Here is a 25,603-nt window from a genome sequence, read left to right as displayed (position 1 = left end):
CCCCTCACAGGACACCTGACTATTGGTGATCACACTGTGATCTCTTTCTGCATCACCTGTGGAAACTGCTGGCTGAGAGCTGCTCAGGTTCTCTTCAGACTCAGGAGCCTGCTGCTCCTCCGTCTGCCTCTGTTCGTCCCTCACCGGCTCTCTGGGCTGAGAGTGCGAAGCTGTATCTGCGTGCACCGCCGCGCCAGCGGCAGAATCGCCGCCCGCCGCGCCAGCGGCAGAATCGCCGCCCGCCGCGCCAGCGGCAGAATCGCCGCCCGCCGCGCCAGCGGCAGAAACGCCGCCCGCCGCGCCAGCGGCAGAAACGCCGCCCGCCGCGCCAGCGGCAGAAACGCCTGCAGAATCGGCTGTCGCGTCCGCGGCAGGGCCGCCTGCCGCGTTAGCGGCAGAGCCGCCCTCCGCATCCTCGGAGGGAGCCGCGACCGGCTGCCTGTGCGGACACGCAAACCGTTTGTGTCCTACATCTCCACACTCGAAACACTTGAGCTGTCCTGAGCTGGCATACACCATATAAGACCCTTCACCGTGTTTCACCCTGAAAGACACCTCCAGGATTTGCGCAGGTGAGTCAAGGAACATGAACACCTGCCGCCTCAGGGATTGTACATGTTTCAGTTTGGGATCTTTACATCCCAAACTCACCGTTTTAAACCCACTTGCAAATTTCCCAAACCTGCGGAGCTCGTTCTCCAGCAGCTCGTTAGGTATAAACGGCGGAACACCAGACACGGTGATCCGCGTGGATGGAACTGACAGCGGGGAAACCTGCACGTAAGTGTCCCTGACAAACACTCCGCTCCCTATCAGCTGATGTACGTACAGCTCCTCTAACACGAACACAACCACCGCTTTGTTCATCCTAGAGGCGTATGACAGTTTATCATGTCCTACCTGCTCAGCCACAGCCAGCAAAACCTCCTCCACACTGACGGTGTTATCCGGCGGGACTATCCTTACTCCCTGCCGGATAGACGGAGGTGGCGTCGCGGAGGACGCCATTCCTCCCGACAAACCTCCCGATCGATCAGACACTACTTCTAACAGTATCAAGAACCAAGAAAAACTTACCTGATCATGCACAAGTCAGCTGGAAGCACCCGAAAAACAGTGACAGCAAACAATTCAAACCTCCGCGCCTCCCACACTCACATCCGTCACCACCACTCACGCTCACACTCACACCGGAAGCGGAGAGAGAGAGAGAGAGAGAGAGAGAGAGAGAGAGAGAGAGAGAGTGAGGCAGTGTGTTAGACTTTCCACAGAACCACGACACAGAGAAATGTAGCATGACGTCAGGACTCTAAAAGACTCTCCAAAGATTCACAGAGGACGTTTTCAGGACGGGCCCAAGTCTTCCTAAGAGGAGCCACACCAGCAGGAAGGTGCATGCTGGGGATGCAATTAAAGCACTCTGATTCTGCTTCTTCTCATCTTACTTCCTGTGAACAAAGTTCAGCCCAATTACTAAAAAAAAAGTTGAGGTCCTGCAGAAATATCGTACTCACAAATTGACATGGAAAACAAGTGAGACATTTGCCATTTCGTGAAAAATACTGTATTGGCTTTTTTTTTATTTGATGGTGACAAGAACATTACTTAGAAGTTGGGACGTAAAGCTGGAACATCAAATGGCTAAAAAGCATAAGCGCATCTAGCTGCTTATTAACTAGCAACAGGCTAATGATGACTTCCTAAGAACTGGGTTCATCACGTCCTGCACAAGCGTGCGTCACAGTTTTCCTCTGGAAAGAAGTAGCCGTCTCTGGGGGTACGGGGGTCCACTCATCTCTGTGGACGGGGTAGCTTTGCACATCTGGAAAGTAAACATCCATGCTGATGCTGGGATTTAAGGGTTTTAGAGCAACACATGGGGGGGTTATCTTTCAGCAAGACGATACTAGACTGCATACTGGATCCATTACAGAAGCACAACTTCGTAGTAGAGGAGTCTGGGGTTCAACCGGCCTGCTGGTCTTGTTTTCCTTAGCATCTCTGAATGCACAGCATCTCTGAATGCACAACACCGGAACCTGCAGCGTGGGAGTGAGAGGGGCAGGGTAACGGCCCGGGCAAGCGGAGGAGAGATTTGTCCCTCAAGACTCCTCTCCCTGGCCCTGCCCCTTCTCAACCTTTCCCTGACCCTGCACCCCAACCTGGGACTTGCTGATTGGGCCGGAGCTTCGGGAGCTGCGTGCTGGCCTGGTCCCCCACCCCTGGTCATCCCGCTGCTGCTTCCACCTGCCTGCTGTGCTGTTGCTGTCCCCGACCCCCCAGTCTGGCCCTCGGCAGGAGGGTCCCCCCTTATGATCCTGGTCCTGCTCAAGGTTTTTCCCTTTTAAAGGGGAGTTTTTCCTTGTCACTGTTTGGTTTAAGGTTTTTCTCCCACTAGAGGAGTTTTTACCTGCCATTGTTTATGTAATAACTGCTCAGGGATTATGTTCTGGGTCTCTGGAAAACGTCTAGAGACAACTTTTGTTGTATTATACGCGATATAAATAAAATTGAATTGAATTGAATTCTCCTCTCACCGACTGACAACATCTGGATCATCAAGAGATGAAGAAACGACACACGTGTTACGACACATGCAGTGACAGGACAGTCATTGCTAAGATGTAGTTTGATCCGTCGTGTCACTCTCCGGTTTATTCAGCTACATGTGTGAAGTGTGCCGTACTTAGGAGTGTGTTTGGGGCAGGAGTGTGTGTTTGTGGCAGGAGTGTGTGTGTGTTTGTGGCAGGAGTGTGTGTTTGTGGCAGGAGTGTGTGTGTGTTTGTGGCAGGAGTGTGTGTTTGTGACAGGAGTGTGTGTTTGGGGCAGGAGTGTGTGTTTGTGGCAGGAGTGTGTGTGTGTTTGTGGCAGGAGTGTGTGTTTGTGGCAGGAGTGTGTGTGTGTTTGTGGCAGGAGTGTGTGTTTGTGACAGGAGTGTGTGTTTGTGACAGGAGTGTGTGTTTGGGGCAGGAGTGTGTGTGTGTTTGTGGCAGGAGTGTGTGTTTGTGACAGGAGTGTGTGTTTGTGGCAGGAGTGTGTGTTTGGGGCAGGAGTGTGTGTGTGTTTGTGGCAGGAGTGTGTGTTTGTGGCAGGAGTGTGTGTGTGTTTGTGACAGGAGTGTGTGTTTGTGGCAGGAGTGTGTGTGTGTTTGTGGCAGGAGTGTGTGTTTGTGGCAGGAGTGTGTGTGTGTTTGTGGCAGGAGTGTGTGTTTGTGGCAGGAGTGTGTCTGTGTTTGTGGCAGGAGTGTGTGTTTGTGGCAGGAGTGTGTGTGTGTTTGTGGCAGGAGTGTGTGTGTGTTTGTGGCAGGAGTGTGTGTGTGTTTGTGGCAGGAGTGTGTGTGTGTTTGTGGCAGGAGTGTGTGTTTGTGGCAGGAGTGTGTGTTTGTGACAGGAGTGTGTGTTTGTGACAGGAGTGTGTGTGTGTGTGTGTGTGTGTTTGTGGCAGGAGTGTGTGTGTGTGACAGGAGTGTGTGTGTGTGTGTGTGTTTGTGACAGGAGTGTGTGTTTGTGGCAGGAGTGTGTGTTTGTGACAGGAGTGTGTGTTTGTGGCAGGAGTGTGTGTGTGTTTGTGGCAGGAGTGTGTGTTTGTGGCAGGAGTGTGTGTGTGTTTGTGGCAGGAGTGTGTGTTTGTGGCAGGAGTGTGTCTGTGTTTGTGGCAGGAGTGTGTGTTTGTGGCAGGAGTGTGTGTGTGTTTGTGGCAGGAGTGTGTGTGTGTTTGTGGCAGGAGTGTGTGTGTGTTTGTGGCAGGAGTGTGTGTTTGTGGCAGGAGTGTGTGTTTGTGACAGGAGTGTGTGTTTGTGACAGGAGTGTGTGTGTGTGTGTGTGTGTGTGTTTGTGGCAGGAGTGTGTGTGTGTGACAGGAGTGTGTGTGTGTGTGTGTGTGTGTTTGTGACAGGAGTGTGTGTTTGTGACAGGAGTGTGTGTTTGTGGCAGGAGTGTGTGTTTGTGACAGGAGTGTGTGTTTGTGGCAGGAGTGTGTGTGTGTTTGTGGCAGGAGTGTGTTTTTGTGGCAGGAGTGTGTGTGTGTTTGTGGCAGGAGTGTGTGTTTGTGGCAGGAGTGTGTCTGTGTTTGTGGCAGGAGTGTGTGTTTGTGGCAGGAGTGTGTGTGTGTTTGTGGCAGGAGTGTGTGTGTGTTTGTGGCAGGAGTGTGTGTGTGTTTGTGGCAGGAGTGTGTGTTTGTGGCAGGAGTGTGTGTTTATGACAGGAGTGTGTGTTTGTGACAGGAGTGTGTGTGTGTGTGTGTGTGTGTTTGTGGCAGGAGTGTGTGTGTGTGACAGGAGTGTGTGTGTGTGTGTGTGTTTGTGACAGGAGTGTGTGTTTGTGGCAGGAGTGTGTGTTTGTGACAGGAGTGTGTGTTTGTGACAGGAGTGTGTGTGTGTGTGTGTTTGTGGCAGGAGTGTGTGTGTGTGACAGGAGTGTGTGTGTGTGTGTGTGTGTGTGTGTGTGTGTGTGTGTGTGTGTGTGTGTGTGTTTGTGGCAGGAGTGTGTGTGTGTTTGTGGCAGGAGTGTGTGTTTGTGGCAGGAGTGTGTGTGTGTTTGTGGCAGGAGTGTGTGTTTGTGACAGGAGTGTGTGTTTGTGACAGGAGTGTGTGTTTGTGGCAGGAGTGTGTGTTTGGGGCAGGAGTGTGTGTGTGTTTGTGGCAGGAGTGTGTGTTTGTGGCAGGAGTGTGTGTGTGTTTGTGACAGGAGTGTGTGTTTGTGGCAGGAGTGTGTGTGTGTTTGTGGCAGGAGTGTGTGTTTGTGGCAGGAGTGTGTGTGTGTTTGTGGCAGGAGTGTGTGTTTGTGGCAGGAGTGTGTCTGTGTTTGTGGCAGGAGTGTGTGTTTGTGGCAGGAGTGTGTGTGTGTTTGTGGCAGGAGTGTGTGTTTGTGGCAGGAGTGTGTGTGTGTTTGTGGCAGGAGTGTGTGTGTGTTTGTGGCAGGAGTGTGTGTTTGTGGCAGGAGTGTGTGTTTGTGACAGGAGTGTGTGTTTGTGACAGGAGTGTGTGTGTGTGTGTGTGTGTGTGTGTTTGTGGCAGGAGTGTGTGTGTGTGACAGGAGTGTGTGTGTGTGTGTGTGTTTGTGACAGGAGTGTGTGTTTGTGGCAGGAGTGTGTGTTTGTGACAGGAGTGTGTGTTTGTGACAGGAGTGTGTGTGTGTGTGTGTGTGTGTGTGTGTGTGTGTGTGTGTTTGTGGCAGGAGTGTGTGTGTGTGACAGGAGTGTGTGTGTGTGTGTGTGTTTGTGGCAGGAGTGTGTGTTTGTGGCAGGAGTGTGTGTTTGTGGCAGGAGTGTGTGTTTGTGACAGGAGTGTGTGTTTGTGACAGGAGTGTGTGTGTGTGTGTGTGTGTGTGTGTTTGTGGCAGGAGTGTGTGTTTGGGGCAGGAGTGTGTGTTTGTGACAGGAGTGTGTGTTTGTGGCAGGAGTGTGTGTTTGGGGCAGGAGTGTGTGTTTGTGACAGGAGTGTGTGTTTGTGGCAGGAGTGTGTGTTTGTGACAGGAGTGTGTGTTTGTGGCAGGAGTGTGTGTTTGTGACAGGAGTGTGTGTTTGGGGCAGGAGTGTGTGTTTGTGACAGGAGTGTGTGTTTGTGTCAGGAGTGTGTGTGTGTTTGTGACAGGAGTGTGTGTTTGTGGCAGGAGTGTGTGTTTGTGGCAGGAGTGTGTGTTTGTGACAGGAGTGTGTGTGTGTTTGTGGCAGGAGTGTGTGTTTGGGGCAGGAGTGTGTGTTTGGGGCAGGAGTGTGTGTGGCAGGAGTGTGTGTTTGTGACAGGAGTGTGTGTGGCAGGAGTGTGTGTTTGTGACAGGAGTGTGTGTGGCAGGAGTGTGTGTTTGGGGCAGGAGTGTGTTTGGGGCAGGAGTGTGTGTTTGGGGCAGGAGTGTGTGTTTGGGGCAGGAGTGTGTGTTTGTGACAGGAGTGTGTGTTTGTTGCAGGAGTGTGTGTTTGTGGCAGGAGTGTGTGTTTGTGACAGGAGTGTGTGTTTGTGACAGGAGTGTGTGTTTGGGGCAGGAGTGTGTGTTTGGGGCAGGAGTGTGTGTTTGGGGCAGGAGTGTGTGTGTGTGACAGGAGTGTGTGTTTGTGACAGGAGTGTGTGTTTGTGACAGGAGTGTGTGTTTGGGGCAGGAGTGTGTGTGTGTGACAGGAGTGTGTGTTTGTGACAGGAGTGTGTGTTTGTGACAGGAGTGTGTGTTTGGGGCAGGAGTGTGTGTGGCACAAGTGTGTGTTTGTGACAGGAGTGTGTGTTTGGGGCAGGAGTGTGTGTTTGGGGCAGGAGTGTGTGTTTGGGGCAGGAGTGTGTGTTTGGGGCAGGAGTGTGTGTTTGGGGCAGGAGTGTGTGTTTGGGGCAGGAGTGTGTGTTTGTGACAGGAGTGTGTGTTTGTGACAGGAGTGTGTGTGACAGGAGTGTGTGTTTGGGGCAGGAGTGTGTGTTTGTGACAGGAGTGTGTGTGACAGGAGTGTGTGTTTGGGGCACAAGTGTGTGTTTGGGGCAGGAGTGTGTGTTTGTGACAGGAGTGTGTGTTTGTGACAGGAGTGTGTGTTTGGGGCAGGAGTGTGTGTTTGTGACAGGAGTGTGTGTTTGTGACAGGAGTGTGTGTGACAGGAGTGTGTGTTTGGGGCAGGAGTGTGTGTTTGTGACAGGAGTGTGTGTGACAGGAGTGTGTGTTTGTGACAGGAGTGTGTGTTTGGGGCAGGAGTGTGTGTTTGGGGCAGGAGTGTGTGTTTGTGACAGGAGTGTGTGTGACAGGAGTGTGTGTTTGGGGCACAAGTGTGTGTTTGGGGCAGGAGTGTGTGTTTGGGGCAGGAGTGTGTGTTTGTGACAGGAGTGTGTGTTTGGGGCAGGAGTGTGTGTTTGTGACAGGAGTGTGTGTGGCAGGAGTGTGTGTTTGTTGCAGGAGTGTGTGTGACAGGAGTATGTGTTTGGGGCAGGAGTGTGTGTTTGTGACAGGAGTGTGTGTGGCACAAATGTGTGTTTGGGGCAGGAGTGTGTGTGTGTGACAGGAGTGTGTGTTTGGGGCAGGAGTGTGTGTTTGGGGCAGGAGTGTGTGTGTGTTTGTGACAGGAGTGTGTGTTTGGGGCAGGAGTGTGTGTTTGTGACAGGAGTGTGTGTGGCAGGAGTGTGTGTGGCAGGAGTGTGTGTTTGGGGCAGGAGTGTGTGTGTGTTTGTGACAGGAGTGTGTGTTTGGGGCAGGAGTGTGTGTGTGTTTGTGGCAGGAGTGTGTGTGTGTGGCAGGAGTGTGTTTGGGGCAGGAGTGTGTGTGGCAGGAGTGTGTGTTTGGGGCAGGAGTGTGTGTTTGGGGCAGGAGTTCGTGATGGTCGGTGTTGTACCAGATCATGTTGACCCACAGGAGCGGGGACGTGTCTGTTTTGGGTGCGATGCCGCAGGGAGGGATTTCTGATTGGAAATGAAAATGTCTTTTCCTTCTTTCTTTCCTTCCTTCTTTCCTTCTTCCTCCTCCTCGCTCGGCTGTTATTCAATCATTCATTACTTGGTGGATTAAGGCTGGTGTTCTGTGTGAGTGTAGAGGAGAGCATTAGGAAGGCGTCTGTGAGGAGAGTGGACGCAGCGCTGACATTGTACAAGCACATCTCTAGTTTTTCACTGAAGGAGCTGGAACATCTTGGGACATGAATTGTGTGTGTGTTTGTGTCCTCAGAGGTGGAGGCGGAGCCGGCCCGGCCGCTCGGCCAACGTCCAACCAAGCGCCGCTGTTTCTGGGAGTACCGGCGCACTCGGGAGTCGGCCACCAAGAAGAAGCTGGGCGGCGACGTCCACTGGTCTCTGTCCTGGAGCTCCAGCACGCTGCCCAGCACCCTGTACCGCCGCGAGGGTGAGAACACACTTTATTTATTCAGCTTTCACTTCAAAAAGAAACCATTGGTGTCTTTTGATAAAAAGACAAACACCTGAAGGTTGCTCTGCTTTTAACAGCAGATTTGTCTAACTGGTCTGATGGAGGCCTGAGCGCTTGGACGTGACTCCGCCCCTTCAACAGTCTTATAAATATCACTTCTGTGGGTCATCTGTCCGTGGGGGCGGCCAGCTTCAGCCGCTGGGTTTCCAGTGAGCAGCACATGTCAAGTTTTCGGGAGTATTCTATAAATCAGTGTAGCTGTAAAATGTTTGATCCATAAAGACAAAAGAAGTCAGCTTAAACATCTTGTGTTTCTCTTATATTGAGATTTAAACGAACATCAGATCCCATTTTATCGTTTTAAAGTAAATTAAAGGAGAAGTACTGTGGAGGTTGGTACCATTTCCTCAAATCTGAAATGTCTTGGACAGGTTTTGGTCTAAATGTCACAAGGCTATAAGCGTGAAAGCTCCCTTTTCACGCACATCTTTACAGCTCTGTTCACAGCAGCTGGTTTCTAGCCACTGTTTTTCTTGCCACTGTTTGGCTTAAGGTTTTTCTCCCACTAGGGGAGTTTTTACCTGCCATTGTTTATGTTATGTTCATGTAATAATTGCTCAGGGGTTTATGTTCTGGGTCTCCGGAAAGATCCTAGAGACAACTTCTGTTGTAATAGACGCTATATAAATAAAATTGAATTGAATTGAACTGGTGAGTCTTTCTGAATCAGTTGCAGCAGTCTGGCGGCCAGCGCCGGCTTCACGAGCCAACGTCACACTTCATCCATTTCATCCACTGAAGTAAAGTCACCAACTGCTCAGATTCAAATGTCCGTGGCTGTGCCCCCTCAGACAGATGGAGAAATGTAGCACCTCCTCCGTCTTCCCCAGTGGAGGACAGAAGCCTCCACTTTAGTGGGTCTGAGCCTCGCTCTGCAGACGGATCATGAGTTCTCTCTACTGTGTTTTGAACAGGCAAGAAAGGGCGGCGCAAAGCCCGCAAGACTGACGCCAGCGACCTGACGCCCAACCCCCAGAAGCTCCACAACATCGGGGAGCAGCTGCAGAAGCTCAACGCTGCCATCGATGGGATGGGTCCGGTCAACGATCTGCCCGCCGTGGCCCGAGCTCGCTCCCGCAAGGAGAAGAACAAGCTGGCCTCCAGGTAGGATGGGAGGTGCTGACCGGGTCGTGGCCTCATACGGCTTCTGTGGTGATCATTTCTAAGGCATGAGGGGGAGTGTTGAAAAGCTCTCATGTTGAATATAAATGATGGGCAGAACAGAAACTCCTGCAGGCGTTGTGTGTCATGTTGACCCTCTTATACCTTTATTTATTTCATTTTTTTGTTCGGCCATGAAAAACGTGTCTCTGTGACACCGAAGGTATAAAATAAACTTAAAAAAATGAAAAGTTGCAAAAAGGGAATTGCTCTTTCTTTTCTGTCAAAGATCTGACTCCATCAACAGCAACTCTCTCCGCCCAAAGATGTAAAACACAAACCAATTTAAAACAAACTGCCTTTAGCGGCCTCAGTACGCTATAATTTGCTCTCCGAAGCCGTTGAATCACATCCCTGAAGATGACAGACACAAAACAATGATTTTGAGTCGAGGGGCCAGGGGTGTAATTTTGAGTTGATTATCTCTTTTTAACGAGTTGATCCTGGATATTAGAACGGCAACGTAAGTGAAGGGGGGATGGAGGGAAGCGGAGACAAACAACAGAGGTGCTTAGATGGAGGGAAGCAGGATGAAAGGCTGAATAAGCGGAAACTCGGCAGCAGCGAGGACAAGGAGCTGGATGTGCAGCGAAAGATGGGTCATGGAAAGTTCATCTCTGCGTGGAGGGAGGGGGAGGACCGGGATTAAAGGGGAGGGAGATTATCTTTTACTCCACACAATACAAACACACTATCTGATAGAAAGTTGGCAGAAGAAAAACCTGCAGAAATAAACAAGCAGCCACTTAAAGAAAGAAGTGTACTGTGTGTTTTATTCTGAGTGCGACTGAGTTCATGTTTTAATCAAATATGCATACGTTTAAAAGGGAGGGGGGGTCAGTCGGCGTACAGTCATTTTTGTGGTGAGCCGAGCCCGGGTCAGGGTGAGAGGAAGGAATATTCCCAGTATTTCCAGGCTGTTTCCCTCCTGTTCTGCACCCCCCCCCCCCTCCCCGGTTAGTAATCACGCCTGAAGCATTCACGCAGCAAAGAGGAAAAACACTCACCTACTTTGGCTGCACTGAGCGCTCAGATGAACACAGTGGTGGCAAGTAGATCTGGTTCCTGGTAGTCGCTGCTCCGCCGTCCTCAACCAGTCCAGTATCCTCACCAGTAGTACTGCTAGTGTTACTTTAGTACGGTAGAGACTCCTGTCCTACTGCCCCCCTAAGGTTTCTGTCCACCACGGATGGGAGGAAGTAGAAACCAGCAGGTAAAGGCTTGTTGTCGGTGACCTGCTGCTTTGTTATACAGTCATGAAGACTTTGTGCAGCACGTGAGGCAACGATCTATAAGCTCCTCCAAGGTGAGGTACAGCTGACGATATGAACGGCACCTTGTGGTTTTTTAAATGCCGAATAAAGTTAATAAACGTATGAAGTGTTTTCATGTCTGGGCCTCCAGCCGTGTGCGCTCTTTCCATCAACACGTGCGTTTTCTTCTCCAACCTGTTTATATATTTCTCTTAGAATCTAAATGCACATTTGCAGCAGAGTAAAGTTGCTTCACAATAAGGCGACAAAAGCAAAGACTCAACGCCATCTAACGAATCAGGGGCCTGACAGCTGCTTCCTTTGTTGTTGAGGGATTAAAAAGCATTCACACGGACAAAACCGGTAATGTTCCTTCAGCCCGCTGTCAAACCTCCGTCCAGGCCGCGCTGCTCGTGTGATCTGCTCGGTAACAGGCAGCGGTGTGCAGACACCAGCAGGTATCTCACTGACCACCGGCCCAGTCCTTTATTCACAACCCTGGAAACCACCCAAAGCTTTTAACTCGGCTAATGTTCTGTACTTTGAGACGTCCACTTGCTTTCTTTCCATTCTGCTCAACAAATAATGGGATCTGCAGCTGTGGATGATCCATCACGGAAGAGCAGGACTTGTGCTGGGCTATTTTTAGACGAGCATTGAGATCGGTCCTTGTTTCCAAAGAGCAGTGGTGCACACTGGGACATCAATGCTGCCCTGACCCGGCCAGCACGGGAACAGCCCGTTAGGGGAACGGCTGCTGCCCTCAGACCAGAACTCAGTGTTTCATTTACCACCTCACACTTCCAGGAGAGGACACACACAAGAGTCGGCCCTGGAGATGTTTTAATGTTTCCTTTATACCCGTGACGTATCCCCTGTAAACAAATGCTCTCAGTGTTGTGGTGTCCAGTGGTACCGAGGAGGAGGGAGGGACGTCTTCAGCCGGCGTGGTCCAGCTGAGGAGTGCAGACAAACAGGAACACTATGGGCTCAAATTAATGCCATAAATATTTTGTATCTGTAAATAAACTTTGTACTTGTAGAAATATTTTGGGGGGATATATATTGTTTTTCAGCACTACCTTGTTCTCTATAGCTGATATAACATGAATTACTCCTATGTGGGATCAATAAAGTTCTTATTTTTGCCATCTGAGAAAATTAAATATATTATATTTGGTGCCTAACTGTTTCCAAGTATATTAGTGCGTGTGTGAATGAATAAATGAGACGTAAAACGTACATTTCTTTGTAGAAAGGCGTTTTATGAAAATAAGTCAATTTACTTGTATTAGTTTGCAGCGCAGTCTTGAACATCCAATATGGCGGCGACGTCGGTAGGCGATGCAATGATCTGATTGGCTCTCCAGAAACGCTTTGAAACCCGTGCCAAAGATCGCTGATTGGCTCTTATTATTGGCACGTCAAAACAGTGCCATAACTCTCCGTAATTCGTAGTTGTAAAAAAAGTTTGTAGCTTTTGTAAAAAAGTTTGTTGCTTTGTATCTACAAGTACAAATATTTTTTGCAAGTACAATTTTTTTTTGCACACGCACAAAATATTTCTACAAGTACAAAGTTTATTTACGGATACAGAATATTTATGGCATTAATTTGAGCCCATAGAACACGGGCTTAGCAGATCCAAGACTGAGTCTTCTCTCCTTGTGTTTTTCAGGGCCTGCCGGCTGAAGAAGAAGGCCCAGCACGAAGCCAACAAGATCAAGCTGTGGGGGCTCAACCAGGAGTACGGTCAGTACCGGCTCTGCACACTTCTGGACTGTCTCAAACCTTAAAGTCACTTTGATTGAACAAAAACCCCAAGCAACGTGCAACACACCCGCAGTTTTCTTCTTCTGCTTCACACGTGTCTTTTCTCTCTACTTGTTTTCTGTCTTTTTCCAAACTGTCTGCAAGTTCTGTATGTGGTTAAGCACCCGTAATCCTCCTCTGTGTGAGGTGGGAGCAGCACGGACAGTGCTGCTCTGTATCCGTTGTGATTGGCCGGCCCCGAGCCCAGGCCTGTTGGCACGTGGCTCATGTATCCTCACAGCTCCTCTTAGGAGAGACAAAACCAGGCTGAGGAAGTGGGAGAGAAGCACCTTGAAGATGCTCGCTCCGAGAGCGGCGGGCTGGTAGTAACAGGAAGGCTGCAGAGCGTGTAAACAAACCGAGGGAGGAAAAACCTGAGAAGTGTGACTTCACCTCTTTTCCCGATAATCAACACCTCCTCCGCTCTGCCAGATTTCCCATCCGTCGCCGGGCTCTTTCCTCCTCCCCGTGCTCCTCCTCCTCCAGCTTCCTTGGTCCTATTCTTCTGCTTTTCTTTTTCTTTTTTTCCACCCAGATTCCAGTCATTCCTGATAATGCTTGAGCGTTTCACTGCGAGGGCTTTATTTGTGGCTCCCACAACAATTTTGTCCTGGTGGGGAGCCAAAACACACAGGACCAAACCTCACACGTTACCCTGCTTCCTCTTTCCCTGCTCTCTTCCAGTAACTCTTTATTTTTCTCCCTCGCTCTCCTGTGCTCTCGGCCCGCTCTCTTTCCAGCTCTGTAATTTGCATCTTTACGAAATACACAATACATGCGACGGAGTCCAGAGAAAGCTTCAGAGCGATATGCGGACGGCTCTGGACGGCTCTGGACGGCTCTGAGCGGCGGGGACGTGTGATGGAGGGATGTGTGTGGAGGCAGAGTGGATGTGAAACCCCCGTCACTACGACAAGCACCTTACAAAAGAGAGACGGTTTCAGTCCAGGAATAAAGCTGGATGACAGAAGAGGCGTCTCGGTGCCAGCGGGCCGCGTGATTTCACAGGGGGAGGAGCCAGAGCCGCGGGGGGCTCTCTCGTTTCACACCATCATCAGATCTCAAGCGCACACGATTGTGGAGTGTGGATGCCGAGGAACAGATCTGACGAAAAGAAAAAAGAAGTGAGGAAGCTGGGTCTTTGTTGTGGAGACGTGAGACATCAGAGCGCCGAGCTTGACTCGGTGCGCGGGTAATCAGATTACCTTCTCAAATGTGATCTGAGGGACAGACCTTCTGCATTATGATTTGCACATAATCAGATCAGATGTGTGTTTCCAGACATGAATCTATCATGTGTTGCTGTGGCAACGGAATAAGTGGGTAATTCCCCCCGGTGCAGCCGTGTTCCGGCGGCGCTGACGTGCTGACAGATCACCTCTTCATTCTGCTGGTGAAGGTGCAGAGCAGGAGGCCTGGCCGGGTGGACGAGCCAGCGGGCTGTTGGGAGCGCTCGGATGAGGCGCTAAGGCCTCCGTTTAGTAAAACCCACAAGCTGCGTGACCAGCACAACCAGTGTGGTGTGATCTCTGTGTGAAAACTTGTCTTTCATAGCCCTCCGGGTCCATTCTGAAGCCCTGCGTTTGACTGCGTTTCCATGCATCAATAACCTTTTTAAAACCCGAATATTGGCAATAACCCGAATTTGCACGGCCATGTAAACACCAATAACCCCTTTGAATAACCCCAATTTGCTCATATTCTGTTTTTTAAAAACCTGAATATGAGCCCTGGGTTACTCCTTTTAAAACCCGAATATTGGGTCATGTAAACACCTAACGGAATATCCCCATAAAACGGAACATGAATTTGTTTTCTGCACATGCTCTGTTCACAAGGAATCCTGGTCTTTTGAGTCCAGGAAGTTCTTATAAACATGGCGAAACACAAGACCAGGAGGAGACTAATCACTTCATAAATGTAATGAAGGATATGAACATTTTGGCATTTGTAGTCGGTAGAAAGTACCGGGATAGCGAGATTTAAAAGAAGGTGAGAGAAAAGAGGCTCCGGCCTGCAAACATGCACAAAAAAAGAAAAGGGGGGGCCAGCACAAGAAACTACAGGAGCGATGGACAAAACAATAGCTATGAGACATTTATAATAAATAAAAATGGAGAAGAGAAGAAGAGTGAGAGGCACCGCCCAGCGGATCATGTCGGTGCCCCCTGCAGCATAAGCCTATAGCAGCATATCTACCGCCAAGCTATATTTGAGACTAACTATTATAGTCTTGTTCTATAGCTGCAACTATGGCTACTAACTCTAACACACTAGAGTTTACACTACCTAGAGATTTACCAACACCAGCTAAAGGTTTACTAAACACTAACTATAGGCTTTACTAAACAGAAAGGTTTTAAGTTTAGTTTTAAAGGTGGAGGTGGTGTCAGCCTCCTTAACCCAGATTGGAAGTTGGTTCCATAGTAATGGTGCCTGATAGCAGAACGCCCGCCCTCCAAATCTACATTTAGATACTCTAGGAACTACGAGTAAACCTGCACTCTGAGAGTGGAGAGCTCTGCCAGGAACATAAGGCACTATCAGGTCTTGTAAATACTGCGGAGCTGAGCCGTTTTGGGCTTTATTACAGGTAGCCAATTGAGCGACGCTAACATTGGAGAGAGGTGGTCTCTCCTGCTGATTCCTGTCAGTACTCGTGCTGCTGCATTCTGGATCAGCTGGAGCCTATTCAGCAAATTACTTGGACATCCTGCTAACAACACATTACAGTAATGCAGTCTAGAAGATACAAACGCATGAACTAGTTTTTCTGCATCACTCTGCAAGAGGATTTTCCTAATTTTTGCAATATTACGGAGATGGAAAAACGCTATTTTACAAACCTGATTAACATATGGTTTAAACGACAAATCCTGATCAAAAACAACACCAAGGTTTCTCACAGTTGCACTGGAAGCCATCGCAACACCCTCTAATCCCTTCCTAAGATGCTCTGGACCAAGAATAACCTCTGTTTTATCTGAATTTAGAAGCAAGAAATTTCTGGACATCCAGTCCTTGATGTCCCTAAGACATGCCTGAAGTTTAACTAACGGTTCTGTTTCATCCGGCTTCATAGACAAATAGAGCTGCGTATCATCAGCATAACAATGAAAGTGTATGCCGTGATTCTGGATTATACTTCCCAACGGCTGCATGTATAAACTGAACAAGATTGGCCCTAGCACTGAACCCTGCGGAACACCATAACAGACCCTCGACTGTTCTGAAGAAACCTCATGTACATGAACAAACTGGAACCTGTCAGATAGGTATGATTTAAACCAACATAGAGCTGTCCCTTTAATCCCTTTAATCCCAACAACATGCTCTAACCTGTGCAGTAAAATGCCATGATCTACAGTGTCAAAAGCAGCACTGAGGTCCAGTAGAACCAATATGGATACTAATCCCTTATCTGAGGTCCAGTAGAACCAGTATGGACACTAATCCCTTATCTGAGGTCCAGTAGAACCAGTATGGACACTAGTCCCTTATCTGAGGTCCAGTAGAACCAGTATGGACACTAATCCCTTATCTGAGGTCCAGTAGAACCAGTATGGACACTAATCCCTTATCTGAGGCCATAAGAAGGTCATTCGTAACTCGAACCAGTGCTGTCTCTGTGCTATGATGCATTCTGAACCCTGACTGAAAGACTTCAAACAGATCATTTCTATACAAGTAGTCACATAACTGGCTTGAAACTGCCTTTTCCAGAATTTTAGACACAAATGGAAGGTTGGAAATTGGCCTATAGTTAGCTAAGGTGTCTGGGTCAAGAGGAGGTTTTTTAAGTAAAGGTTTAATTACTGCGACTTTGAAAACCTGTGGTACATATCCTAAGCTTAGGGATAGGTTGATTTGGTCCAGTATTGTCGCACCAAATTGACTGCATGTAAACGTAGTCACTGTCTCTTCTCTGTCCCGTCTCAGTAAATCTGGATGTTGCAGTTAACAGTTTTGAGTCTGAAAACAGTCCAAGACCAAAGCCATCAAATGTCCAGGCTCCTCTGATCTTTGAGATGCACAAATCAAACCTTTTTTTAAGCAAAAGGATAAAAGATGACATGTAGCTGTAAGTAACCAGAAGAGTCCGAGCTGTTCCGTTTCATTATCGTATCAGCTGGTCCTTATTCCAGCGTCTCCAACACCGACGCCGGGCAACCAGGAGCAGAGACGGTCTTTGTGTCAACAACCACTCACCCCCCCTAACCTCGTTTCACCTTCATGTTCTGGTGGTTGATTGGTCTGTGCGAGGATCTCAGCTGCTCTGCGTGTGTGAGGACCTGGAGGAAAGCTGCTGCTACGAACGGCTCACACACGTTTCCTCCTTCTGAAACACCGACCCGTCATCGCATGTTTACCGTGGCTCCATTAAGCCTCGAGCAGATGTTCTGGCCCCTGAGAGAGCGGCTCCCCTGAGGCGGCCGGACCGGAACCGCTCTCACTTAAGTTAGGACGTCTCACTGCACCAGGATTGGCAGGATATTTGTGTAATCCCGAGCAAAAGTAGTCCTCAACAGAGATGATTGTTGGATCCCTAAATCAACATAACATAAATTCATAACCAGGAAAGACACAGAGACTGTTAGAATGATTTTTAAGGCCTTCTGCAGAAGGGAAGCAAAGTCGGAGCTTGCAGAGCAACATGGCTCTCTTATGGATGCTCTCGACGAATGCTTGCTGGCTCCTCCTTTGCATCAGCTTTTATTGAGAAACTTTGACAGGAACATAACCATTTTAAGACAGCCAATAGTAGACAGTTGAATGGACAATGGGAGGAAACAGACGGAGGAACAGACATCGAGGTTAAAGGTCAAACATGTGACATTTCAGTTAAAGATTAACTAATCTGTGATATGCATAAACAAACAGACATCTTTAGCTTAAAGTATTTAAGGGCAACGGGTCACATAGGTCAAATGCCTTCCTGACTAAAAACAGGAACTTCATTGGGGTCTTTAACAGATGGTCCAACTGACAATGGGTCAGCTGTTCCCAGGACAGTCGACCCCCCTGACAGAACTCAGGAAGGGCTGCCCTGTCATCTGTTAACATGTGATAGTTTCATGATGACTAACTAGTTCAGAAGTTTGATTAACTTCACAATGATGTCATGTCAGGTTCTAGTTGGCTTGTTACAGATGTTACAGATGTTTCCTCTTTAGAAGGTTTTGAGAGGAGTGGACCCCAGCCCTCAAGTTTAGCCTCACTTCTTTTATTTCTCCAGAAAACCTGCTGGGGGCCCTGCTGCGCATCAAGGAGGTGATCCGGCGGCGGGTGGAGAGCAGCGAGGAGGAGGACACGGACGAGCGGGGCATGACCCAGCGGCTGGAGGACATCCTGAAGGAGTCCAGCGGTGAGCAGCACACTCACACCACACAGCTCTGGGGCTGCGCTCACATGTCTGCATGAAGCGTGTGACCAAAGGTGTCAAGTAACGAAGTACAAATACTCCGTTACCTTACTTAAGTAGAAATTTTGGTTATCTATACTTCACTGGAGTAATTATTTTTCAGACGACTTTCACTTTTACTCCTTACATTTTCACGAAATTATCTGTACTTTTTACTCCTTACATTTTAAAAACAGCCTCATTACTCTATTTCATTTCGGCCTTTAAAAAAAAACACTATCCAGTTAAATTGCTCCATCCGGATAGAGTGAATTTGGTTGTGGTTGTTTCAGATGTTCTTGTCCAGTTTTGTTCTTACATCCGTTCCCTCAGATTCCTGCAACTAAACTTGGATGTACATTCCAATAAAGGTTAGGATAAATGATAACATGCCTCTGAAGTTTGACTTTTTGCACCATTACAATACTTATAGGCAACTAGTCATCATATCTGCTGCTCTCTGAAACACATGTTAATGCTCAATAGTACACATATATGCTTCTTTAATATATTTGCATTATACTAAGATGCATTCATTTTCAATGGCTTTTGTCCTTAATGGCTTTTTCCCCCTTACATTACTTTTATACTTTAAGTCAGTGATTCTTAACCATAGGGCCGCGGCCCACACTTGGGCCGCGAGCGCCATCTAGTGGGCCGCCAAAAAAAATTCAGTTTTGTACATGTGGGCCGCGGGGGCCGCGGGACTGCATAGCAACTCCCAACCAAATGAGGAGAAGAAGACACTCAGCTAGCTGTACGTGTAATAGTAAGAGAAATGGTGTGTCTTTACAGAGAAAATCCTTCATTTTGCACAGAGTAGGTTTATATCCGCCAGGATTAGGGATCGATTACTTGGGTCTGCGCCCAGAGCGAGCGAGCGCGGCGTGCTCATTTATCCCGGCGCGTCCCCGCGGCCGGGGAGGTCGGCTGAGGCTGCCGCTCGGGCGGTGGCTCCGTCGTTACTGCTGAAAGATGGTAGATGTAGATGCGTGGGCTGTCGTGTCTGCTGGACTGGACTGTTCGGGCTTTCGAAAAAGCATCGGAAAGTAACTGCTGCAGCGCGACCAAAGAGCTGCGGTGCGGGCTGTGTGTCGGATGAACCCGACACACTGAGTCCTGACAACTTATTAATGTAAATAACTTAAAGTAAAATCAAACTAAGTTTTGTCCTCGCTGTATTTTTAAATATGCAACCCGGAATGGACAAATTCATCCTGTTCAGTCTTCCCACTGGGACAAAACCAGTGTCTCATACGTTCAGAGACCGTGGCGTTCAAAGTGCAAAAGTGAAACGCCACTGAAACAAAACACAAAGTTTTTCATCAAACATATCCACTCAAGTCTGAACTGAAGTCACAGAAAAATAAGCTGAGCATCTTAAAACACCCATGTTTGGGTCCAGATACAGCTGTGAAGCAGCTTTCTCCACAGTGAACATAATTAAAACTAAATATCGTTTCAGGCTCATCAATGAGCACCTCCACATGCATATGATAACCTGAACCTGAACCTTAAATTGTTAAGATGTGTTTATATTAATTTAGTATAAAAATGTGTTGAAACAATAAACAAAGAAAAGGGGAAATTCAAACTGCTGGTAGAGAAATAAAATAAGATAGCATTTGAAAAATAAAATAAAATCTACTTTATGTTTAAGAGAAAAAAATATGTTTAATTCAAGTTAAACATGTTAATTGGCAAATATGTACTTTTTTTAATATAACAGTCAGATGCAGATGTTGATACAACTATGAGGCTACTTGAATATATATATACACACACACACACACACACACACACACACACACACATATATATATATATATATATATATATATATATATATATATATATATATATATTATGATGATGTTCTGGACCTTCGCTTGAGTAAATTTTCTCTAAATGGACCTCTTAAAGTTGAATACCCCTGCTATACAGTGTTTATATTTAACGGGCCCCGGGCCACTCTGTACTGAAAAAATTGGGCCCCAAGGTCAGAAAGGTTAAGAACCCCTGCTTTAAGTAGTTTTGAAACCAGTACTTTTATACTTTTACTTGAGTAAAAAACTTGAGTTGATACTTCAACTTCTACAGGAGTATTTTTAAACTCTAGTATCTATACTTCTACCTGAGTAATGAATGTGAATACTGAAGACACCTCTGCGTGTGACTGAGGAAAGGCAGGTTAAACGGGCCGCATGCAAAGTGAAACATTACAGGACCGGGAATGTACTGCTACCCTGACATTTGGAGCTGCTTCTGAGATTTGGAATCCTGTCCTTCTCCACCCGTGACGCCGCCTCTGCTTGTCTCCCCCGCGGGACCATTTTAGGTCCTCTGGTCGCCGGACGGACCAAAGACTTCGTGCAGCGGATCCTGGCGGCCAGCGCCGGCGGCCAGAGCCAGCGCAAGGACCCCCCGCAGGAAGGAGAGGAGGCAGCAGGGTAAACCCCGCCAGAACCCCGTCTTCCTGCCGCCCCGCTCCTCCCAGCATCCTCCTCACCCGGCCCGGCCGCGTCGCACCCCCTCCAGTCTCACGCTGTGCACGTCTGGATGCTCCGCAGAGCGGTGGGCGGGCTGGGTTGGAGCAGAGGAGGACGGAGTCACCTAAACAACATGGTAGTAGATTACCACCCTGCTCCCGGTCCTCTCCTGCACGGCTCGGTGTGTGCAGGCGGCACCACCACCACCACCAGACCAGAGCTGCTGCTGACGTCTCCGTATTGTGTTCTGTCGGTGTGTGTGTGTGTGTGTGTGTGTGTGTATGTGTGTGTGTGGGGGTGTGTGTGGGGGTGTGTGTGTGCGTGCGCGCCTGTAACATACTGTGTGAGTGTTTATAGTGTCCCTCTTCCCCTCCGTGAGCTGTATTTGTATCCCATTGTGCCTATGAATAGACATTGCACTGTTTTGTAGATGGTTGTAGTCGTCGGCAGGGGGCCAGTAGCGAGGCGAGGGCCAGGGGGCATCTGAGGACAGGGGAGGTGCTGAGATGAGGAAGTGGGAGGAGCCCGGGCCTGGAACACCAAGGAGTGGGTGTGTGTTGGGGTTTGGCCGGGCTCCCGTCGGAGCGCTGCACACCACTCTGAGTGCAACAGGCTCTGAAACGTCCGTGGCTGACGAAACCCCGGTGCCAGAGCAGGTCCGGGTGGAAACACGTCTCTGCTGCTCTGAGAGACTCCCATCACGTCCAATTGACTATGAAAACAGCACCTTAATGCAAACTGACCAAAGATGACTGAAACTGTTAAGCTGCCGGGACGCAGTCATTCAACACGTCATTTCACTTTGCAAAGACGAGAGAAAGACAGAGGAATACTCTGATTGTTGTCAGGTTTCCCAGCATGCATCCTGTAGGTTTCACGTCTCCCCACAGAGCGATGCTGGTCACCTGAATGCACCAGTGCTGCGTGTGTGGGGGGGGCGGGATGCAGCCCGGCGCTGCTCCCTCTCATCTGCCGGGGCTTTGTTTGAGCCCGCAAAAGGGAAGTGTCCTCCATGCCTTCCCCGAGCCCTCTCCTCGACCCCTGACCTGAATATGTAGCGCACCTTCCTGAATCGCAACCACGAATAGCGAGAAACACTTGTACATGTAGACAGCAAATAAGTCTGACTTGTTTGGTTTTCTTTGTAGCGTTTGATTTTTGTTGTCACGTGGCGACGCCACAGCCCACCGAGTGGGCGTCAGTGTTTGAGATTTGAAATCTGCCTTTCTTCTGTGGTCTCTGCTGAAGCTTTATAACCAACCTGTCCTGCTCTCTAAAAGTAGCCGGACATTAAACAAAAAAAAGAGAAAAGACAAAAAAAGTCAAGCACCCTTTTGAATTGCACTGTGGTGAGAGCAACTAAGCACCTTTGATGGAGGGAGGGCTTCAGATCCTCCAGGAGAAAGAGACGGAGACGCCAGAGACTCCTGGCACCTTTTTGTAGAGACAGATATTGATTGAGAAAGTGGAGGGCGCCTAGCGCCTCATGTCCGCCTGGTGCTGCAGCTCCGGCTCAGCGCCGGAGCCGGGGCCGGGGCCGGGGCCGGGGCCGGGGCCGGAGCCGGGGGCCGGGGGCCGGAGCCGGGGGCCGGAGCTGCTGCCCGCGGCCCTGCCAGCACGTACTGTTGTAATAGGCACTTTGTTTGCATAATGACGCCTTTCTGAAGTGCCTGGAGCTCCGAGCCACAAGGACATGTGTTATTATGCCTGATCTTCAATCCTATTACAAGGTAAAACTATGACTACTGCGCCAGGCTTGGCCTCACTTGACTCCACTGAGGGGAAGGGGGGGGGGGGGGCAGAACCCGCCTTGTCAAGGTCTCGTCTCACGTTCAGCCAAAAGAGTCAACCAAAATATTTAGCTTTGAGATGAAACCTGCAGACGGAGAGGAGCTGGCCTGCCCTGGCGTCTGTGAACACGGGGGGGGCTGCCAGGTCCCTGCAGCTTCCCAACCTTGACGAGCTCCCGTGTGGGCCGCGCTCCAGAGCTGCTGTTCTGCAGCTTCCCTCCTATGGAAAACCCATTTGGCGTCTCTGGCCTGAGACGAGCGGCCGACTTTAAACGCCCCCCCCCCTCCGGGGGGACGTGTTTCAGGCTGCTGTGAAAGCGCCGGACACAGGAGTCCGGGGGCGTTTATTGTTGCTACTGTTCTAGTTTTTGTTCCCGGGGAATGTTTCTGATGGTTGTACGACTTGTAACACGTTACTGTAAACAGCAGACTCCCAGCGCCGGGCTGGACCGGTCTCACGGAGGTCTGGCCTCCGGGTCGGGCCCACGCCAGAGACACGGCATCTGTGGATCTGCAGGGGGGCCCAGGGTTCAGATCTAAGGCCATGCAGCACGCTAACCCCACCTTCTCTAGTGGGCCGGCAGCCTGGCAGGCCCTGGGTCTGGAGCTGGTGCAGCAACCAACGAAGAAGAATAAACAGCTGAACAACTGGACATAGCAGGAGGAGGAGGAGGAGGAGGAGGAGGTCTTTGAGTTTAAGATTCCACTTAAAATACAAGTTTGTCCTGTTGCTTTCTTTCCTCTGAAGCGGTGTTACATAACCCAAAACATCTGCTGTGTTCATTCATCTATAAGCCAAAAACTGAGCTGAAGAGAAGAGGCTTCTACCATCCGATGCAAACCACAGACAAGGTGGGAGACTTTATGCAACTACTGAGACCGAGTCCGGCCTGCGTCGGTGTTACAAAGAGCTATTGTCACGCCGGGGTCCTGCGGGATGTTCCTCTACCTTTAAAGCTTTAACGGTGAGCGGCCAGCGAGGCCTCGCCTCCGCTCACATTCCTGATCCAGTTTCCCGGAACGTTTCTGTTTACGCTCACCTGGCAGCGGGAGGCAGATAGGTGGGACAGAGGGCCGGCTCTGTTCTCAGGCCCGCCGTATCTGCAGGGCCGGGCTGCAGGGCCGAGCTGCAGCCTGAGGTGTGGTCGGCTCTGACCCCAGACCGGCAGGCCGGCAGGCCGGCTCTGTTCTGCTCGGGACGGAGAAGCAGCACCGGCCTCTCCATCACTGCTGTGTGATGGACCCGCCAGGTCTGCGTGGTTGACCCGGGCTTGTTCTGCCAGTTCACACCACACAGGCTGTAGATCTGTGTCGGCGGTGCTGCAGAACCCAGAGAAGCTCAGACCTGCAGAGCCTCCGGTGGATGTTGGAACTGCAACAAACACACTAAAGGATAGTTAAAGGAGCATGAGGCAAGAATAAGAAATGAGACTCATTATCGCCACGACGGCCGTCGGGGTTCCTGCAGCCAACAGCCAAGCCGGCACGGGAGCGCCGTTCAAATCAACTCTAAATATGACTTACAATGTTATCTTACCTGGTCAGTAGGAAATGAGCCATGTCAGCATCTGTTTTCAGTCCCAATTCAAGTTGAAGCTGCCTCCATGACTCAAACGCGTATCCAATGTTTACTCGTGCGCTGCCGAGAACGCCCATGCAGCGTCATGTGACGTCACATCCGCAGGACAGCGCGGGAAATTCCGGTCACAATTGCAGCACATTTTGCAGCACACAGCCTGTTCAAGGCAACGGAGAGATACACTAGAGGGCTCATTCTTTTAGGTTTGGAACGCTTCATCTGACATTATTACGAGAAAACTTAAAACCTATACGCATTTTTTTTTCATAAATCCTGCCTCATGCTCCTTTAAGTCATTTTTCTCTGATTTCAGTGGTTATTCCCTGAAACATCCTGGTACTGAGGGATGCTTGTGTTTGGGCGGGCTGAGCTGCTACCAGGCAGCCGAGGCCTTGGCCTGCAGCTGGAACAGCTGCACCCATGGGTGCCCAGGCCCAGAGCCGCCCACCGTCCCCGGCTCGGGTGTAGGCGGGTGTAGGAGGAGGCGGGCCAACCATCCAGTGCCCTGAGCTCCCAGGACCCGGTGGGGCCCGGTGGGGCCCGGTGGGGCCCGGTGGGGCCCGCCGGGCTGAATAGACCCATCAGTAAGCCTACACTGGTGGGACGGCGCTGACCTCCTGGTGCCCGTCCCCGCTCTGCTCCAGCGCTCGCATTGTTGCAGACACTGGAGCGTCTCCGGTTTCAAAGGCGGCGTGCGTCCGTGCGGAGGAGGCCGGAGCGTCGGGCCCCCTGAGTAGCTTATCCAGAACCTTTTAATCCCCAGCACCACCTCCACCCGCTGGCTCCCACTGACAGCTGCTGCCGGGCCTCAGTGGAGGCGGTGGTCCGGAGGTTCTTGCGTCTTCATCTCGTCTCCGGGCCTTTCACTATATTTGGACAGGGAAACGTCTTAGTTTTTAAATGGTCAGCGTTTGTTCACCCACTCTAAGCCGGAGCGGCCGCCTGATTCCCAGGATGTTGCCACGTCCCTTTAACTAATGTGATGCTACTAGAATCTGCACCAGCAGCTCTGACTCCTTCTCTTGTTTGTGTTTCTTAATGATGCTGTTTGTTAGATTTATTAACCTTTCATGCTGCTGGACTTCTGTGAAAATGTGCATGTTGGTGGCCGGAGCCCGGCCCCCCAGAGCTCGGTCCTGCAGAGCCCGGTCCCGCAGAGCCCGGTCCCGCAGAGCCCGGTCCCGCAGAGCCTCTCCCGAGCCTCCCCTGGGCCTCCCCTGGGCCTGTCCAGGCCGGTGTTAGGCCGGTGTTAGGCCGGTGTCGGGCCGGTGTCGGGCCGGTGTCCGGCCGGTGTCGGGCCGGTGTCGGGCCGGTGTCCGGCCGGTGTCGGGCCGGTGTCGGGCCGGTGTCGGGCCGGTGTCGGGCCGGTGTCGGGCCGGTGTCAGGCCGGTGTCAGGCCGGTGTCCGGCCGGCGTCAGGCCGGTTTCAGGCCGGCGTCAGGCCGGTGTCCGGCCGGCGTCAGGCCGGTGTCCGGCCGGTGTCAGGCCGGGCGGAGGGAGGGACCAGTCGTTAGCGAGGAGCTTCAGAGCGTGTTTGAGTAGCGATCCCTGCTGGTTCTCTGAGACCCAGAGACCAGCAAACATTCCACGACGCCGTGTCATATACTGTACAGCAAACCCCCCCCCGGCGCTCCGTCTGTCCGTCAGTCCCACCAACCACAACCCTCCAGTAACACGTTTTGGACCTGGTAACACATTAACACGTTTATGTACAACTCCGTCGTCAGTAAGTAACCTTTAAGAAAATAGTACAAAAAAACAAAGTGGGAAAAGAAAAAAAATCAAAATACAAGTGCCGTACAAATAGAAGCCTAATATTTTTTGTTTTGTGTGAGTGTACTATACACCTGTATAATGTATATTTTAATATTTATATGCTGCAGTTGTATTAAAGTATATTTTTAAAATAAACTCTGAGGACGTGTTCATTTATTCTCCTGTGTGGAATCAAAGATCTGGTGTGCGTCCCTCAGCAGGACGTTGGCTCTCGCTGAAAGGTCAAGAACCCATCCATTTTCAGGCAGAATAAAGTTGGAGTTGCTGCTTCAGCAGACCGTGGGGGGGGTGAGGTATCACTTTCGGCAGGTTTTTGGTCCGGATTTGCATTTCCACCCGGAGAGCAAAAGTTCATACATGTTGCTATTTGCAAGACCTGATAGTGCCTTATGTTCCTGGCAGAGCTCTCCATTCTCAGAGTGCAGGTTTACTCGTAGTTCCTAGAGTAACCAAATGTAGA

At 50.0% G+C, this 25,603-nt stretch overlaps 1 protein-coding gene across 4 annotated transcripts in view; it reads left to right on the top strand.

Moving 5' to 3' along the window:
* Nucleotides 1-25,278, top strand: part of LOC133448867 (CREB3 regulatory factor-like) — a 55,625-nt gene extending 30,347 nt beyond the window's left edge. For all 4 annotated transcript variants that reach the window (XM_061727836.1, XM_061727810.1, XM_061727819.1 and 1 more), the window contains 5 exons: nt 7,626-7,799; nt 8,798-8,987; nt 11,976-12,049; nt 17,346-17,474; nt 19,849-25,278. In XM_061727836.1, coding sequence (XP_061583820.1) covers nt 7,626-7,799; nt 8,798-8,987; nt 11,976-12,049; nt 17,346-17,474; nt 19,849-19,964 — 683 coding nt within the window. In that variant the 3' untranslated portion in view covers nt 19,965-25,278. The remainder of the gene's footprint in view (nt 1-7,625; nt 7,800-8,797; nt 8,988-11,975; nt 12,050-17,345; nt 17,475-19,848) is intronic.
* Nucleotides 25,279-25,603: the final 325 nt, after the last annotated feature.

Source organism: Cololabis saira, chromosome 1, assembly GCF_033807715.1.
Source record: "Cololabis saira isolate AMF1-May2022 chromosome 1, fColSai1.1, whole genome shotgun sequence".
Classification (NCBI taxonomy): domain Eukaryota; kingdom Metazoa; phylum Chordata; class Actinopteri; order Beloniformes; family Belonidae; genus Cololabis; species Cololabis saira.
This window is presented reverse-complemented; position numbering and strand designations above follow the sequence as displayed.